This window comes from Gymnogyps californianus, chromosome 5 (genome assembly GCF_018139145.2).
Source record: "Gymnogyps californianus isolate 813 chromosome 5, ASM1813914v2, whole genome shotgun sequence".
NCBI classification, from domain to species: Eukaryota; Metazoa; Chordata; class Aves; order Accipitriformes; family Cathartidae; genus Gymnogyps; species Gymnogyps californianus.
This window is the reverse complement of record NC_059475.1, coordinates 38,492,583-38,510,250: the sequence shown is the minus strand read 5'-3', so window position 1 is coordinate 38,510,250 and position 17,668 is coordinate 38,492,583. Positions and strand designations below refer to the sequence as shown.

The 17,668-nt window shown below is 36.4% G+C and overlaps 1 protein-coding gene across 2 annotated transcripts in view; it reads left to right on the top strand.

Annotated features, from left to right (window-relative positions):
* Window positions 1-17,668, top strand: part of STXBP6 (syntaxin binding protein 6) — a 127,436-nt gene that overhangs the window by 91,979 nt on the left and 17,789 nt on the right. For both annotated transcript variants that reach the window (XM_050898192.1, XM_050898194.1), the window contains exons 3-4: window positions 502-632; window positions 2,433-2,598. In XM_050898192.1, the coding sequence (XP_050754149.1) occupies window positions 502-632; window positions 2,433-2,598 (297 nt within the window). The remainder of the gene's footprint in view (window positions 1-501; window positions 633-2,432; window positions 2,599-17,668) is intronic.

Sequence of the window (17,668 nt, the reverse complement as noted above, 5' to 3'; positions counted from 1 at the left end):
ACAGGTTTTTTTAAAAAAGGTACCTAAATAGACTTCTACTTACATGGAGATGTCTCTTTTTGTGTGTGTTCTCTTGTCTAAAATGACAAGAAGAGAAATAAAGGAATGAGGCTGGGTATAAGAAATATCAGCTAATTAACGTGGGGAAAGGAGAACACTAAGGTGATTGTAAGAATGCAGATGGAAAGATGTTCGGTTTAGTTCTGTTTTTTACAGGGTGTTGGCAACGTAAGCTGATAATGGCTAAAATGTATCCAATTTTGAGTAGTATAATGCTTGTTTGGCATCGTACCATCATTCTGACAGTAAGGAATATGCTTTTCAGTATGTTATCCAGTAAAGGGAATGTGTGCTACTGTCAGAATCAGTGACATGTATTTACTTTGTGGGACATTATAGAAAATACACCAGCAAACCAGCTACTGATGCAGTGAACTAAATGGCACATTCCTGAAACATTAAGCCCATTTCAGTTATATGTTTTTTCTTTTATATGTTCAGTGACGAACAAGAAACCAGCTCAAGCGTCTATTACGAAGGTGAAGCAATTTGAAGGCTCTACGTCTTTTGTCAGGAGAACGCAGTGGATGCTGGAGCAGCTTCGCCAGGTCAATGGTATAGACCCTAATCGGGTGAGTTTGAACAGTTCTAGAAAATGAAAATTGAGCTCTTTTATAACTGATCTGTGAATCAGGCATTCTTTCACTATTCAAAAGGCATCTGGAAAGATAAGATACAGGTTTAAGTGCAAATTCTCAAAAAAGAAATAACTCAATGGAATATGGGAAAGATGGGAGGAGGCCAGAGCTCAGAGTCATATGGGTTTTTTTCTTCCTGTCTTTCCCTACTTTTCTTCCTACTCTCTCTCTCCTTTGTAAAGAGAAAAATAAGAGCCTTGTTTGCCTTGTCTTCAGCTGTAAGCCTCTTGGGGTCTGTTTTGGCATGTAGCGGTGTTGTAAGATAGAGCAGTAACTAGAAGCAAGGACAGGAGAGGTTACTGAGGTTCAAGTTTGTGAAATGTTGTGAACCTTGCATTTTTTCTAGGACAGTCCTCTCCTCAGATCCTTCTGCATTTCTTATCTTTTTCTACAAAGGGTGGTGGTGTGGTTTAGTTGCCAATGGCACATGAACACTGATTTAAACAAAAAAAAAAAAAATCAAACAAACAAATCCTCCACTAAATAGTTTTGGAATTATTCCTTTAATGTGGAATATACAGCTTGCCTTGAGCTGTCTCAACACAAAGTTGTACTAATATGTAATAAGCTTATGAATACAAATCTTCAGTAGTAAAACAGCAGAATTAGAAGTTAGGAATGTGGCTCATGCTATGTGATCACAAAGTGACTTGCTGTGTTCATTTTACAGCAAAATATGTTTGTGACTAACCCCCTTGGTTTGTTCAAAGCTGTGCTCTGATCAGCCACCTAAGCATCTTACCAATGGCGCACCAAATTCTGTTACTACCCAGTACAGTCTTTTGTATAAAAAAGAAGCCCTTTGGCCACTGCCCTGTGAAATGCAGGGGGTGGAATTAAATTTTCTCTGGGTAAAGGGACAATGAAAATGAGAGCAATGACAAATAGATAAGGGATAGGAGTTTTAGGTCCTTTCCCAGCATCTGCTGTGCAGCTATGTAAATAACAGATACTTGGGATACTCTCAGATTGAAAGTCCTATCAAGTTCTTAAGCTTAGATATGTTCCTTTCAGACTTGTCTTCCTGTGAATTCCTAGTGTCATCGATTCAAAAAAGCATTTACTAGATTAGATTACAAAACAATATTTAGCAAATATTGCTGAATATATATCAATACTTCTTTCATAAAATCCATTTATTTTGGCAGTTGATGCATGGTATAGAGCTGGGCTTTGATTTGTTCTGAGAGTGCCCTTTTGTTCACGTTATCCTGAGACCTCTGCAACGTTTTATGATAATACATTAAACACAATAACTAGGACTTGCTATTTGTTTTCCTTCTTTGGTTAAGCATCGAGAGCAGAACCACATCTTCTATAATATAGCATGAAAGTAGATTTTGTGCTGAGAGGCACAAATCCTTGATTAATATAGAAGACACAAGTAACTATATATCTGTAGATAACAAGGATTTCTTACGAGATTCCAACTTTAAATTTTTTGGTCTAAAGTATTTTTGTTTTCAGGTTTTCTTGTCATAGCTGAACATTCTGCATTAAAAATACCTGCAAGAAAAAAACTCCCTGCCTGGTTTTTTGGTTTTTTGTTTTGGTTTGGTTTTTTTTGCATCCAAAAATATGCAAAGCAAAAATAATCCCAGGACAGTCTTGAGTTGCATGACCTTTCTGCTTTTTCCAGCGTAATACCTTTTAAAAAATAATAGCTCTATATCTCTCTCCAAGTCATTTATAAAACTGGAATAACAGTAGTGTGTTTTTTTTTTTTTCTTCTAGGATTCCCCAGAATTTGATTTACTGTTTGAAAATGCTTTTGACCAATGGGTAGCAAGCACAGCTTCAGAAAAATGCACATTCTTTCAGGTTCTACATCACACTTGTCAGCGATACCTTACAGACAAGAAGCCAGAATTTATCAACTGCCAGTCCAAAATTATGGGAGGTAAGTCAGTCGAAGCTGGAGTACTTATGCAGTTGGACACGAAATGATTTGTACGTGAGTTATTCTGTGTTCAGATGAGCTTGCAGCCTAATTACATCTTGAAATCATGGGTCTGAATATGCTAATGTCACAGTAGTAAACTTCTAGGCTTCAGCATTTCTCCATCAAGCACCACTTCACACTCTTCTGCTATCTTTGCTTCCCTAGTCTTCAGTTCCAGAAGCAAGTCCCTACCCACATTGTGAGAAGTCATTCTCCTCCCTTTTTTTAGCAACCTTGATTTTGATTTGTCTCTCTACTTTTGTTCATCCAGAAATATTTCTAGGTGGCCTGAAATATTTCCTACCAAAAACTTGTTCTGCATTGCGATTTCCTCACAAGTCTGTGAAAAAGCGGTTATTACTAAACTTCCCATGGGTTTTTTGGAATTTACTTTGATCTTGACAGAAACCAAGTTTAGAGTTTTGTTACGTTTCATAAGTCACATATCTTAAGGTGAATTTCCAGCATTAGACTAAAAAAGTCTGGTTAGGTAAAAAAAGTCTGGTCGATACGTGAAATTGGCATTTACCATCCACTTCCCGAACAACAAAAACTGTTTTTGGGGGAGGATTTTCACGTATTTCACAAAGTATTCTTTAGGAAAATAGACTGGTTTAGTTGTTCCCTTAGAGTGACATTTCTGAAAATAGTCTCCTTTTTGTCTGCTCTAAAACAGAACACTTTTAAAAACTCTTAAACCTCTGTGTTCTTCACAGCTGGAATAAAAAATTGTTTTTCTCAATGAGTCTCCAAACTGTAGAAGAGAAGGGCAAGCTGACTTGGAATTTTGTTTAGTTGTTGTTTCTTCCCCCAAATAGACATCAGTTATAAATACGGAGAGTCTTAAGTCAATTCTTTCTGGTAATTCTCTCTCATAAATCTAGAATAAGTTCCTGTACACTATTATCAGAACTATATTTTGTGTAGCCACCTTTATATGTTCTTTTTTTCTGGCTGTTATTTTGTCTTGCATCCCTTTCTTCTGAAACACCAAAGGTAAACTTGAAGAAGGGGGCAGTCATCTCCAGTTTGGTGCTTACATTTTAGCTACTGACACTGAGGTTACCACTAACTTTGTGGTCATAAGTCAGAACTGTTCCGTCAATCATCCTTTCTTTTAGTGTCTTCTCAAACTAAGAAAAAAGGCACACAATTTCTTGTGAACTTCCTCTCTTGTTTTTTCCCCTTCCACATTAATAGGATTTCCTTTGTTTTCTCTTTGGTGTGGTAGGGAGGAGGGAGGAGCAGTTTCTGCACTGATGGAAGAAGATATCCTGTACAATTTTTCCATTTCATATGGAAGAAATCTCATATCAAGCCTTTGTTTGTCATCTGTTTGCTAATGATGCTCACTTCCATCCTTCCTGCTAATAAGTCAGTATTAATAAACCACCACACACTTCAGCCTCTGAAGTTATTTTATTCTCATAAGCTTGACCTGTCCAAAATTGAGTTCGTGATTCAACTGACCCAAATATTAACCTTTATCCTAAACAAGTGTCATCATGGGGGGGTGGGGGGGGAGATTGCCACTGAGGTTCATAAACTTCTGCTTGACTGCTACTTTTTTAACACACACTAGACCCTACCATGTCCCGTGAAGCATACCTACATTCTCTCTATGATAACTTCATAGCTAAAATGGGTTTATTCAGCCATCGTCCGATACCAGATGGTGACTGTTTCCATATTCCTTGCCTGTCATTCTGACTGTGCACAGATGCGGTCTGTGTGTGTGCACAGACGGTATAGACTATGGATGTGGTACAGGGCCAGGGACTAATAAATCTCCTCATGGATACAGTGCTTCTGCTGTTCTTCACACTGTCAACTTTTTCCTCACACTGGGTTACAGACTCCCTGTGGATAGGTTTAAATTTGGCAGAAACTGTAATAACTGTAAACCAAATAATAGTTGACCCTAAATTCTGGTGACTTTCTGTGTGTCAGCCTCACTGAGCAATGGGAAGTCTACCAAAAATAAATAAATAAATAAAATCCTCATTAGCAAATAACTAGTAACAATAATTATAAAAGTCAATACAATCATATTATTGGAAATAGTCTGGTAATACGTAAGGTGCAATAGTCTGTTTAAACGTCTGCTGTTCCTTTCAATATTCAGATTGGTGTTCTTAATGAAATGCTAGGTTTTCTACAGAAATACTGTATCTGTACTATAATTACAAGTTTTATTGGTGTGTTCATGCATCCAGATAAATTCTTATTCAGTTCCAAAAGCATTGTTCTAGCACCCATGCTGGTATTTCTTGAATTGTGAAAAAATAGGTGAAATTAGCTTTTAAAACTAAATTTTTGAGTTGTGGAAAAATAATTTTTTTTCTGCTATGTTGTTTAGCATTTTTCCTAATGTTCTAGTGTACATGGGAATATATTTCACTAATCTTACCATCATCTTCAAAATCTTTTGCATTACTTTATGCTTAAATGTATTTATCTAGTGGAGCCATGCTTCCTCCACTGATTAAAAATAAATAAATAACTCTCATAGCTTTGAAATATCTCCCAATTAAAGGCAGGTCACCTTGGTAATGTGTGATACTGTGAAGTTAGTTCAGTCACTGGGTTATGTTAGTTGGTCTGTTACTTTGAGGTAAATGGAGTAATTAAGTGACAAGAAGCAGCACCATTCATTGACTTTAGAAGCTGTTCTGCAAGTTGGTAGTTGGCAGGCTCAGACACTGGGGAGATACCTGCAGTTCTGCTAGTCCTTGTTTGAAGCCCAGGGATGGGCCAACTGTGTATCAAAACCCATTTAGTCTGAAACCTGCAGCATCAGAGTGTTTTATGGAAAATACAGTGAAATGTGTTGTCGATCTCAAATTCATCCTGACTGGAAAAAGTAAGGTCTAACAGTAGCCAAGCAAACCAAAGAACATGTACCTGAGGGTATAGTTTGAAATTAATTAAATTCAGTTCAGAATTTGCAACTTGGTTTTTTTTGTTGTTGTTGTTTTGTTGGGGTATTTTGCTAATTAGCCAAAGCAGTATATTCAAATCATTCTTAAGCCTTAGTGCAGTCAGATTTCGGATGAAGCATGTCACTTCATCCCCTTTACGAAGGTAGCATTTACGTTTTACGTGATATTCTTTTGAACTTTCTGTGGGATGTGAAAAGTAATATTCTTTTCGGATGGTTAGTCAGTTTAACTTCTAATACCCTACAAGTATTTTTTAAACAAATTATTGGAATATATATATGCATACACCCACAGGCTTATGTATGTAATGATATAGATACACATATCATGTATGTCATACGTGTCTTGTAGCTAATGCATGTTTTCAAAAACAAAAAAAATGCCACCAAAGAACACTTCCTCCCAAGTGGAACTGAAGATGAAAGAACTTGAAGGGGTTGTTTACAAGCTTCCTTATCTTATTGAGCCTTATTCCTTCCTAAAGGATAGGAGTGAAGAAAGTGAAATTCATGCTGCTTCTGTTTCTGCAGAAAGTGCTTAGGAGCTTAGCCATAAGGAAATATGGGTGTCCCTGTGGAACTGCAGACCCTCTTCATTGCCTTCCTCCTTTTACCTCCTCCCCAACACACACCCTTCCGCCTATGGGCCAGAGCCCTGCCCCTGATTCTTTTTCTCCAGAACCATTTTTTGCTTTATTTTCATTTGAGTGTCATGTCAGGATATAGTCTGTAGAGTTAAATAGGCTAGACTGTTTTCTGTAACTTGATTAATGACATTAGTAATTACAGCAATAATGAGAACTGATTAAAGGTGTGGGTGCTAATTCTGAGAACAAAGAACAAATTCAAATTTAGGAAGACTGTAACAAATTCCTTCCACTAGTATCTTGTACTAAATATTTCAAGCTTGTCTTTTGTTTAGAATTTAGAAGAGCCCTCTCCATAGCCTACATGCATTCTGGATGTTATTTTGGAGGGGAAAGGAAAGGCAGGCATTTGAGGGTAGAGGGGTTTTTTTTGACTGAGGTAGGAAATATTTTCTACTTTTGTATCTTTCTAACATAGGGGTTCTGATACTGGAATGTGTCTAATTTGGAGTATCTTTGTGCTGCTTTTACACCAGTAATGTAAAAAACAAAGTTGGAGATGAGTGGTGTGCAGAAATTTTGTCATCTACAGATTGTGTTCGTTAGAACAACTTAATTGTTGACATAACAGGCTGACACTGAGGATAAATTTGACTCTCATTTCTGGATAGAACCTTGTGATACAGCATTTGAAGCTCTTCAAAGATTAATTCTGGGCCTATAAGAATAAACGGTTGCTGCCACCTTCAGATACATATTAGAAATGCATAATCTTTGGAAAGGAGCAAGACCTCAGGTTGAAGGAAGATGATGATCTTGTGATTTTTTTGTTTGTTTGTTTTAAGATTTGTCCTACCTATATGCTTTGGTTTTAACAGTCATTCTGCTGAATTAATTAAAATATTCTTAGAAGCCCAAAGTAATGACATCTTTGCTTCTGTAACCTTTTCTCTAGGACAGCTGGCAGGAGTTATTAATGGATCATTCTTTTTCTCCTCCAAGAATATATTGCCAGTGTAGAATGGTAATGAGTACTACTTTTTTCACACGCTGTTGACTCAACTTAGCTTACCACATTTGAGACCTGGTAAGCATATAGTGGTGTTTACCATACTGTGCAAGATTAATGGCTGACTAAAGGAGATGAACAAAAACTTGCCGTTAGGAATTAGGATGGGAAGAAAGACTATTGCTCCCCTCCCTCCTGTCAGATACCTGGTAGTTGTTGATTTCAGTTCTTACCTGATAGCCATTGAAAAAAATGTGTAATGGAACATATTATTCTTACAGACTTTAACTTGTAAATCTGATGCAAATGAATGACAAAAAAAAAAAAAGATGAAGTATCTACCATGTTATTTTGGTGGTGTTTTGCCATTTTGAAATTACCAATCGGATGAATCTTAGCAATGTTTCCATACAGAAACAACATCATTTTTTGTATTTGATTAAGATATTTCTTGCCAATGTATACCAAGTACTCAGTTGTTTGCTTTATAGAAAATAAAGGGAACTGTCAGTCTAGAGATTGAAATATTAGAAATAAATTTTCTGCTGCCACAGACCATTTCAGGTGCTTGCTTTTATGTCCTGCATATTCATGTCAAGATTAATGCTGCTTTACCATTTTTTATTTAACTGGATGGATTTTAGTTATCTTAAGCATAAAAGCCATGTGTTTAGATCAGAATGGATAAGAATAGTTGAGTGCTTGTTCCATAGAAACATTGCATATAATCAGAGCTCTAAATTAACTTTCTAAAATGGGAATCTTGGGCAAAAAAGTACATTATGTTCTTGTAAAATCTGTAGGCGTACATAAAATGAGAAGGGACATTTATCATTATAAAGGTTGGTTCCTTTTTGATCTGTATAACTCTGAGACGAGATAATATAGAAAGCCTTAAGCAATATATTTTCTTGCCTTTTCTGAATAATGGAGGTCTAAGTGAGGTGTTATCTTCAAAATGCAGAATATTACTGTTTGTCATAAAAATGGGAAAATTTTTTGTGTCAAATCATCAGATTTTGGTGTTTACAGAGCCAGAATGGAGTTCTGTGCTTTTGTAGTAATTACTGATTCTGAAAGTTCCTGGTTGGTTAGACTTCCATTAAGTATAAATATTAGTTAGTATTGAAAATATTGCTAATTTAGGTTAGTATTGATTTTTATAAATGTATTAGATTAGAGTTTAAAGTTTTCGAGTTTAAATAAATTTCTCAGTTTGGAAGAGGGGTTAAGGTTGTGATAATATGAAATTGATCCTAATTAGCTATTTCTTTAATTTATAGCCAGTCAGCAATATACAATAATGTCCTGTCCTGTCATCAATGCCAGTATTTAAAAACATCAACAGGAGAAGTACATTTGAAATAGAGAAGATAAGTTTTTCCGAAAGACATTTGTGACCTGTCAATTTGGCTGTTAATCTTTGTGCTATGTATTCTACAGACTTTAATTATTAATTTCTAATTTCTGTTATTTTGACTAAACTTTAAATTTTAGTACTTTATTTTGGAGGCAGGAAGGCAGGGACATCAAAACTATATGGTGATGTTGAACCCTAGAAGAAACCAAAGTGCGTGAATGTAATTGGCTTGAAAAATTATAGATAATATCTTACCCTTTTTTTAATGGAACATTTATTAGCACTAAAACCAGATCAAGACAAAAAAATCAAATGTAGAAAGCAAATAAAAAACCACTTAGCTCATGAAAATCCTTGCTTTAATATACTGCCTATGTAAAAACATTTAAAAGATTAGTTGTCTAGAGATATGAATATAATCATAATTTTTTTAATAAGCAAAGATTGGAAGTAATCTATTATTCTCTTGTTCTTCTGATCATCAAGCGAACTAGTAATTATTGAGGCTTAGGGGATGGCTTCGTTGTGTAGTTATTCCAGTTTGCCTGTTGCAGTATTACATCCCTTTGAGAAGGTGGTAATGCATACAGCTAGACAGACCACTAGTCTGATCCACTGTGGCAGTTCTATTTACTTCTCTCCTCTATAAATAAAATACAATTAGTTTATAATGCAGTTCTACTGAACTGCTGTCGTCTCTGTAGTGCATTTCAGCACCTTTGAGCCATATGCTTGTGTGTATTTTGTTTCACTGTGTGTCTGTGCCTTGGTAAATATTTTCCTAGGAAATTGCATTTAAACTGAATGTATTGTTTATTGTGGCTTGCAAGTTACTGCAGTGTTGGTTTTGGTGCATTAGAGTTCTGCTTGGAAAAGTGCTTTTGTGGAAGGAAGTGAACAGTCTGTAAAAATAAACTTGATAGAGAAGTCAGTTTCTGCACGTGTCAGTCATGCCATGAATCTGATTCCAGGAGAAAGCACAGTGTCACAGTGCTACCTACGACAAGAAGAAAGCTTGTGTGGGTCCCATGTTGCATTACAGTGAACACTAGAGATCGTATCCTCCAGCTATAAAGAAAGTTACTGTATTTCAGATGAAATGCAACTGCCTGGACTCATAAACTAATGATGACATTGATAAGAAGTTTGCAATGTCTTTGAAATGCTCGCTGTGGGTGGCTGATATTTGCTGTGCTTCCCTAAAGAAAATTGCTGATAAGTAAGCTGAAGAAAAGTTAATGTTTTTCTTCTTTACTGATTGATTGGTCTTAGCGCACCTGAGTTATTACATATTCAGATTGTCAGTCCTGTAAGCCCACCTCCAGGACTACTTGAGGTGCTGCTTACCCCAGAGGTGGAATTTATCTTGAATGTAATTTATGATAATAGTGGCAAAGCTATTCACTGTCAGTTTAACCCTGATTTGTTTTACTGAGATATCTTTTACTGTTTCACCTTGCATAGCTTCATTAGTTTAGTGTTTTTAATAGATTTTAAAGGTACAAGTCTGATTTACACATACTTAGTATATTTATACATATATAAATATATTTGTGTATAGATAAAATATATGTTTGGTTTTATATATGTATTTTATAGCATTTTGGAATTCATCAGTACTTGCTTAAAATGAGCAGAATGCTAGTTCTGTTTTGATGCTGCTGTGCATTAATTCATCTTTTTTTTTAATCTAGCTGTACTCTTGACAAGGAATGGTGATTGTCCATGTTCGTAATGACTTCAGAACTATTAGAAATGGAAAACAGAATTGCTTCTCTTATTCTTTTAAAAAAGCAAAAAAGCAGCCTTGGATGATGGCCAGATGAAATCTTTAAAAGGGAAACCTGCACCACCTGAATGCCCAGCTGTTTCAAAAACTAAAATCCTCCTTTTCTGTTCCTGCAACCCAGTATTTCTTACGTTTCTTCTTTAGGTCACTGTTACTTCATTTAGTGGAGCCATTTTTCCTAGTCTGAAAAGCAAATGCAAGTGGTGCATCGATCGTAGTAACTGAAAATAAACTACTGAAAATACCTCTATGGGTGTCCTAGTTTCGGCTGGGACAGAGTTAATTTTCTTCTTAGTAGCTGGCACAGCGCTGTGTTTTGGATTTAGTGTGAGAATACTGTTGATAACATGCTGGTGTTTTAGTTGTTGCTAAGTAGCACTTATCTTAAGTCTCTATTATTGTATTTCATTATTATTATTGTTAGTATAATATTTTACTTTAGTTATTAAACCGTTGTTATCTCTCAACCCATGAGTTTTACCTTCTTTCCCGATTCTCCTCCCAGTCCCACTGGGGGGGAAGGGGGCGGGGAGTGAGGGAGCAGCTTCATAGTGCTTAGCTGCTGACTGGGGTTAAACCACAACAACGGAACACACTTTTGTGTGAATCCAAATCCATTTCTTGATATTTGTGAGCTTCTTAAGTCCTTGAGTATGAATTTTGCATAAATTCTTAGGTTGCTTGAGACAAGAAAACTCAAATGAAGCATTAAATAGCAGTTTTTCTTAAAATGACAGTGCTCCAACCATTTGACCTCATCTTGTTTGTAAACCACACAGCTACTAGCTCATTTGAAATGCATTGCTCAGAACCATCTGGTGCCTAATGAATTGATTTTTTTTTTTTCCCCAGAGTATCTTTTTGTTATCTTTTTGAATTTTGATCCTTTCCAGTTTCAGTCAGAAAGGATAGGACTTGATCTGTCTCAAGAATCACTTATTGATCTTCTGGGTAAAAAACCTATATGCCATATTTTTCATAAACAGTCCCTTTCAAAGTCATAAGGCAATGACGTTACTATACATCTGAATGAAGTGACTAGGCAGTGTGAATTATCTTGTACTTATTGTCCAGCATTGTTTCCATTCCAAAAATCGTTCTAAATTTAGTACAGTGTAGTACTTTGTAACTAGCTGGAATTCATTAGTGTTGACATTTTCAGTCTTCTGTACTTCTCCTGTTGACACAGAGAGGAACAGTTCAGTACATACATCCCCACCATGTGGTTTCACAGCAATGGCTCTCTTTCTACTTTGATAGCGTAGGTCATTTCTCTTCTGAAGGGTTTTAGCATCTCCTTCATCTTTTGCAGTTCCCATATATTCTACACATAAGAATGCACGGAAGACCTTATTTGGGTAGTCTTATTTACTAACATTTAATTTTTCTTTCTGATCAGATGCAATGTTGATTTGATAACTGCATTTTAATTTGTAATATCTATAGTATATGAGCTGCAATTTTTGTTGTTTTTCATTTGTTTGTGTTTTGGGTGGTTTTTGTATTGGTTTTTTTGTTTGTTTGTTTTGCCTTCTTGTAAACCTGGTATTTGAAAACACAGAACTCGGAATACGCCACTACAGTGGCAAAAAAATCAGGATTGCTTTCCCTCTGACTTATGTTCTCACAGTTCAAACTACCTTTGAATATGGCTGACCTTCCCAGGTTCAGGGCTTCCAAAAAATGAATTGGAAAATAGTATTTAAATGTTGGGAAAGTCCATCCTAAATCTGTGTGAAGATGAGGCAAATGACACCAGTTAAACTACATTCTCTATCTCTAGACTTTCTGGGAATTGATGGGAAGGAGGATAAAAAAAAATTAGTCAGTAGCTGGGATGCTGGGAGGTGATCCCTTTGTTCCACATAGTAATAAAACATAATCCTTTCCAGGTCACCTGGAGTAGAACTTCCAGATTCAGGAGGCTGGTTAGAGGAATAAAGGAATAGAACAACTAAAATTGCTTCTGTATGTGTTAATACATAGTTAATTTTGTGTCCAGCAAAACTAAATCTATAACAAAGAAATACTATTATGTATTTTATTGCTGAACAGTGTTCCCTCCATGTTTTCATCTCTCTGTTTCAATTCTGTGTACATAACTGTTTAAAAAAAAAAAAAGTCTGCTGGCAATGCTGTTGGATAAAATAGCCCATTCTAATTCTGTGTAATTCTGTTTTCCACCCCCTGATTTTAACAGCCATTCCATCTGAGCTTAATTATATATATCCAGTGTCCACATTTGAATAGAATGTCAGTCCCGATTCTTCTTTGGCTTAGAAGAAAAAGCTAGTTTCTGGGTGTCCAGCATCTTTCATCTGGACTCCAAATGAAGATATATATGAAAACTTCCTCCTAACCCAGGTTTCTAAACTGTTTAGATTTCTAACCTGGAAGAGTTAGATTTAAAATACAAAGTTGTAGACCATCAGTCTAGGTAGCAGATAAATAGGAAACTGTCTTCCAGGCTACTCAAGCCGTTTGAAAAATAACCCATAAAATTTAGTTGCAATGACTTGATATTTTTATGATTCCTTCTCATGGATTAGCATTATTGTTTAATATAAAACATTAAGAAATAGAACACTGTAAGTAGTCTTGATGATGTCTTAGACCAGTGTTGAGTATTTTGCTGTTCAGAATTACTTATAAAAGGATTGCTTCAGAATGCCCGCTGTGGCATGATAGTAATTTTCTAAGTGTATAATTTATTGATTTTCTGTCTTTCTTTCTCTTCACAGTATTTAAACTCACTCATAAAATGCAAAACAGTTTGGATCTACATCAGCTTCAATCACTGTAGGCTTTAATGCATTGCATTACATCTGTGCAGCTGTACAACATCTTGAGAGGAGAAGAGGCTTGGTTTAGACACCACTGTTATGATTCGCAGGGGTGGAATCAAATCTGAAATTACAATCTCTAAAATCACTTAACTTTCCCATTATTGAAGGTTAGAAGCTGATCCAGGCTAGTGAAAGACCAGTTATACTGGCTAATCATGATGGATCCTGTGCTGCTATCGGGCTACAAACAAATTCTGTAAAGACATTTGTCTCATCTCTTCATTCTGTTAGAAATTTTTCTTCATTAAAATAATATATAGTTGATGGATCTATGTAATATTTTCCCTTCTCTCTCTACTACCAAACCACTAACAAGATAAAACATCAAGTGATTTCTTTCCCTCTTTGCTTTTATTTACATTTGACAAAAATATAAAATGAGTACTTTGGCTGGTTGCTGTTTTTGCTTACCAGTACATACCCTCAGTTTGCATACCTATATAAACAATAGTCTTTCTTCTGTTTCCTTCTCCCCTCCTTCCCTCCTCTAAAGGGCTAGTGCTGAAATGATGCTTTAAAGCTGGTCATGGATTTGGGCGGGAAAGTACGGAAGGTAAAGTTCTCTCAAGTGTTGACTTAAGCTTGCAGTTAGGAAAGTCATTGCTCTTCTGACCTGGGCAGGTTTTTAGTAGCATATCCTTCCACTCCTGCCGAATTAAGGTCAGTAGTATCTTTCAGACTTCCCTTATCCCACTTCAGGAACCACAGCAGACTCCTCTTCATTCGCTGTGAACTTCAGCTCTCAGTTATTTAGCTGTTGAGCACCTGATACTGTGATTGTTCTGCATGGTTCATGCTTGATAGTGGTGCAAAAGTGAGGAAACTTTATTCCATCAGTGTCTCATTTAGAACATTTCCACAAAGCTGTGATAAAAAAGCTCATGCAGACGAGTTGAGCATAACTCTACTAGTAAGTAGAGTACTATCAGTAGGCTAGTTATAACAGTCTTGAAATCAGAGCTTTTACTCAGGTCCTCAGGTGGACCTTGCAGCCTCTTCTGAGCTTTGTGCAGCTGTGACGATGTTACTTTCAAGACCCTGGGTAGCTAGCGGTCCAGATCTTAAGTGGCTATTTAGGTTGCGGTCATTGTTCTTCATTCAGTCAGTCAATCCAGAAAGAGTACGTGGCTTTCTTTTTTGGCTTTCTTTCCAGAAAATAGGGTAAACCCAGGGCTAAAACAGAAAGTGGGATGTTACCCACTAGACTGATTTTTTTTTTTTTTCCTTTTCTTTTTGTGGCACTTAAAACGTACCTAGCAAATCTAAAGAGCTGACATGGCTAATGAGAGCAGAGGAAGAAACTGATCTCAGTTGTCAATAAAGCTTATCTTGTTTTGTTGTTTGCTGATGAAGGTTTTGCAGCTGAACAGTTAAGATTATCATTTTGCCTCCTACGTTTTTTGTAATCAGTAGGACCTTTTTAAAAGTATAATGTTATGATTCACAAGGTATTTTTTGTTATTGTTAGAAATAACTTGGAAGCATCTGTTTAACTCCCAGGGTATAGGTATTACTTAACTAGTAGCAGGAATAAAATATGCTGTTTCCTCATGCGAGAACAGAGATATGTTAAATTTGGGGGGTTTTGACCTTAAAAGTACAAGATTACAGATATATAAAAAGAAATTGTGTGCAGATGTAAATAACGGATTCAAAAGCAATGAAGTGACAAACTAGGGTTATATTAGAACATGTTGTTACAGTATAAAATACTCTAAATTACTAGAATTAATGTTACAGGCTTCATTTCAGGTGTTGCAAATCAGGAAGACTGAAAAGTATGGGGTCATATTTTAAGAGGTTTATAGATGTTTAAAGAGTGCATATAATCCACTGTTTGTTTTTTCTTTTTCTTCTTTGTGTCTTACATGCTTTGGACAAAATACCAAATTAGATGGATTTTTAATCTAAAAGTCTCTCTGCTTCAAAATAATATGCAATATTTGCCTGCATTTTTCTATTCACAGCAGTTATTGGCCACTATTGGCATTAATGGGTATTAAAAGATTTTTTTGTGTCAGAAGAAATTGCCTACCCCACGTCAAAACAGGGGAAACTAGCGTAATCAGTCTTAATTTGAGATCACTTCTTATTTTAAAACCTGTGTTACTTTCCTGGGCAGAATCAGATTTTTACGAAGGTGGAACATGGATCCGTGACTTGAGAGTACTGTGACTCTTAATGTTGCACGACTGGTAAAAGCCAAATTAAGTGCAGAATATATACCACTTATCAGAACAGTTATCAGACTTTGGTAACGAATGCTTCTTTTGAAGGTCATAAACTTTCCAGATTCAGGTGCAAAGACGTACAGAAGTGTTTTGGTTACTTTCAAAGAAGGTGGAAGTCCATGTAAATCCTCCTGCCCAGGCTGAGCTAGGAGAATTCTAGACTTTAAGGCTTAAATTTAAGTTGGGAAGTACATTATCCTTGAAACATAAATTGAGAAATTGATGTTCAGATTTAAGTTCAGGTTCAAGTATTTTGAAGTTACAATTAAATTAATAAATCCAGTAAAGGTACTGCTTTCTATGAATGTTCTGTCTTTCAGATCACTTAGTCATCCTTTCTGGCTGATAATTTAAATATCGAAATTATCTAGAGAACATTCCATTCATGTGATACAGGAATTCGTGAAGTTGTAAGAGGGAATTACCTTATAGGATTACAATCACAGAAATACTGTGATCTACTTAACTCGAGCTGTTTAAGGCTTTCACGTGGCTATTTAAGAGAGGTTGGAAACCTTTTATCTGTTTGGTTCTTTTTAGCAGCAATTTCCTCTTTTATTCAAAAGAGCTCCTAAATGAGGCTGTCAGCACAGCAGCAATACACATGAAAGGATGTGTAACAGTCACTTGGCAGGGAGGTGAGAGGGATGAAGAAGGAGGGGAAGAACATGTTTGTCCTGTTGACCTTTATGATCAGCTGTTACGCTACAGTAGTGATGGAAAGCCTTGAGCTAATGGTAGTCTAGGAACTGTAACTCTCTGGTAATGAGGATTTTAACAAAACAAATGCGCTTAGTAAGGAGAGGCAACTTACGGAAGTGTGAAGTGCCACCATCAGTTGGAATTTCGTCAGTCTAAGTATTTTGATTTTGAAACACCTAAGCTTCCTGAGTTAGAAGCCTGGAGTTCACTTAGTCCTTTATTACTATTGTGGTGTTTCTGGTGGGTCATTCTGGACACAGCTGTTCCTTGGTGTGAACAGTTTCCGTGACAATTTTAGCGGAGGAAGAGATTTGCCTTCATGTCTTCAGTGCTGTGTTGCAGTAATGAACAATTGTTAATTATTTGGGGTTTTATGGCATAATTCTTTCTCCTAACAAAATCTTATTGTTTTGATTGCTGAATCTGGCTAATATGTGGGAGTCACCTGAGCCTTGACAGCCTAGGGGAAACTTTCAGACTAGAGAAACTTGTAACTTCCTCTTTCCCCTTTTCCTTGGAAAAAAATCCATTTCTAGGCAGTTTAATTCCCATCTGAACAAATGCCAGGTAAAGAACTTTAGCTTCCTGTGGTCGCTTTCTTCTTTCTGAAGTGTTGTTTTCATTGCTTGAGTACAGTTTGGAGGGTGGAGGAGGAGGTGGCTTTTGCAAAGTGCTCTCTAAAGGAGTGACTAATCAGATACAAGCTACATTCAAATTGGTTTTTATTGTTGACAGTAGCTGATCAAAACAGATGGGAGAAATGTGCACAATTAGCAGAGAAAACATTCAGACATAAACATAGTCATACCAGTACTGGGTGACTGGGATGTTGCTAAAAGATTGCCCTTAAATGTATAGCTCTTAGGTTACCAGACCATGTTCTCCCTGAGGGCAGCTGCTCTTGCACAGCCAGTCAGTCTCAGGCCAGACACTGCATTTTTCATTTGATGCGTTCAAACCATTGCTCTTGACTGACTCCATCCTGACCTTGACCAGTTCTCACTCAGTCTTCTTCATTCTTACTCATGAGCTACAACTTTATTTCAGCCTATGTGGTAACAGAAGTTGGTGATTTTGAATATGCTGCTTAAATAGTCTTTTTGTAAATATACAGATTGAGTTTGTAGCAAACACGGAATTTTCAAAGTCACCTACCTAATTTAGAAGCGTGAATCTGTTGACAGATACACTGTGTTCCATGCCTCTAGTGTAGCACATTAGTGCATTATGTTTCTCAACAATAATTAATGCTACTTAATCAGAAGATCAATCAATAGTATTGACACAGTGGCTGTAAGCAGTACCTTTGTTTAGAAAAATGCTGCGTTTTGTCTTCAGGGTATGTTGCTACCTGATTCTCCTACCCGCCTTAAAAGAAATGTCAATACTTTGGTGAATTGAGTTCAAAATAAAACAACAAAAAAATTGCATCTGGAGATATGTAAACCCTTTGGATTTCCTTGACAGGGAAGAGGTGAATTAGACTTTGTATTGGTTTTGGCTGGGATGGAGCTCATTTTCTCCAGAGCAGCCAGTATACTGCTGTATTTTAGATTTGTGACC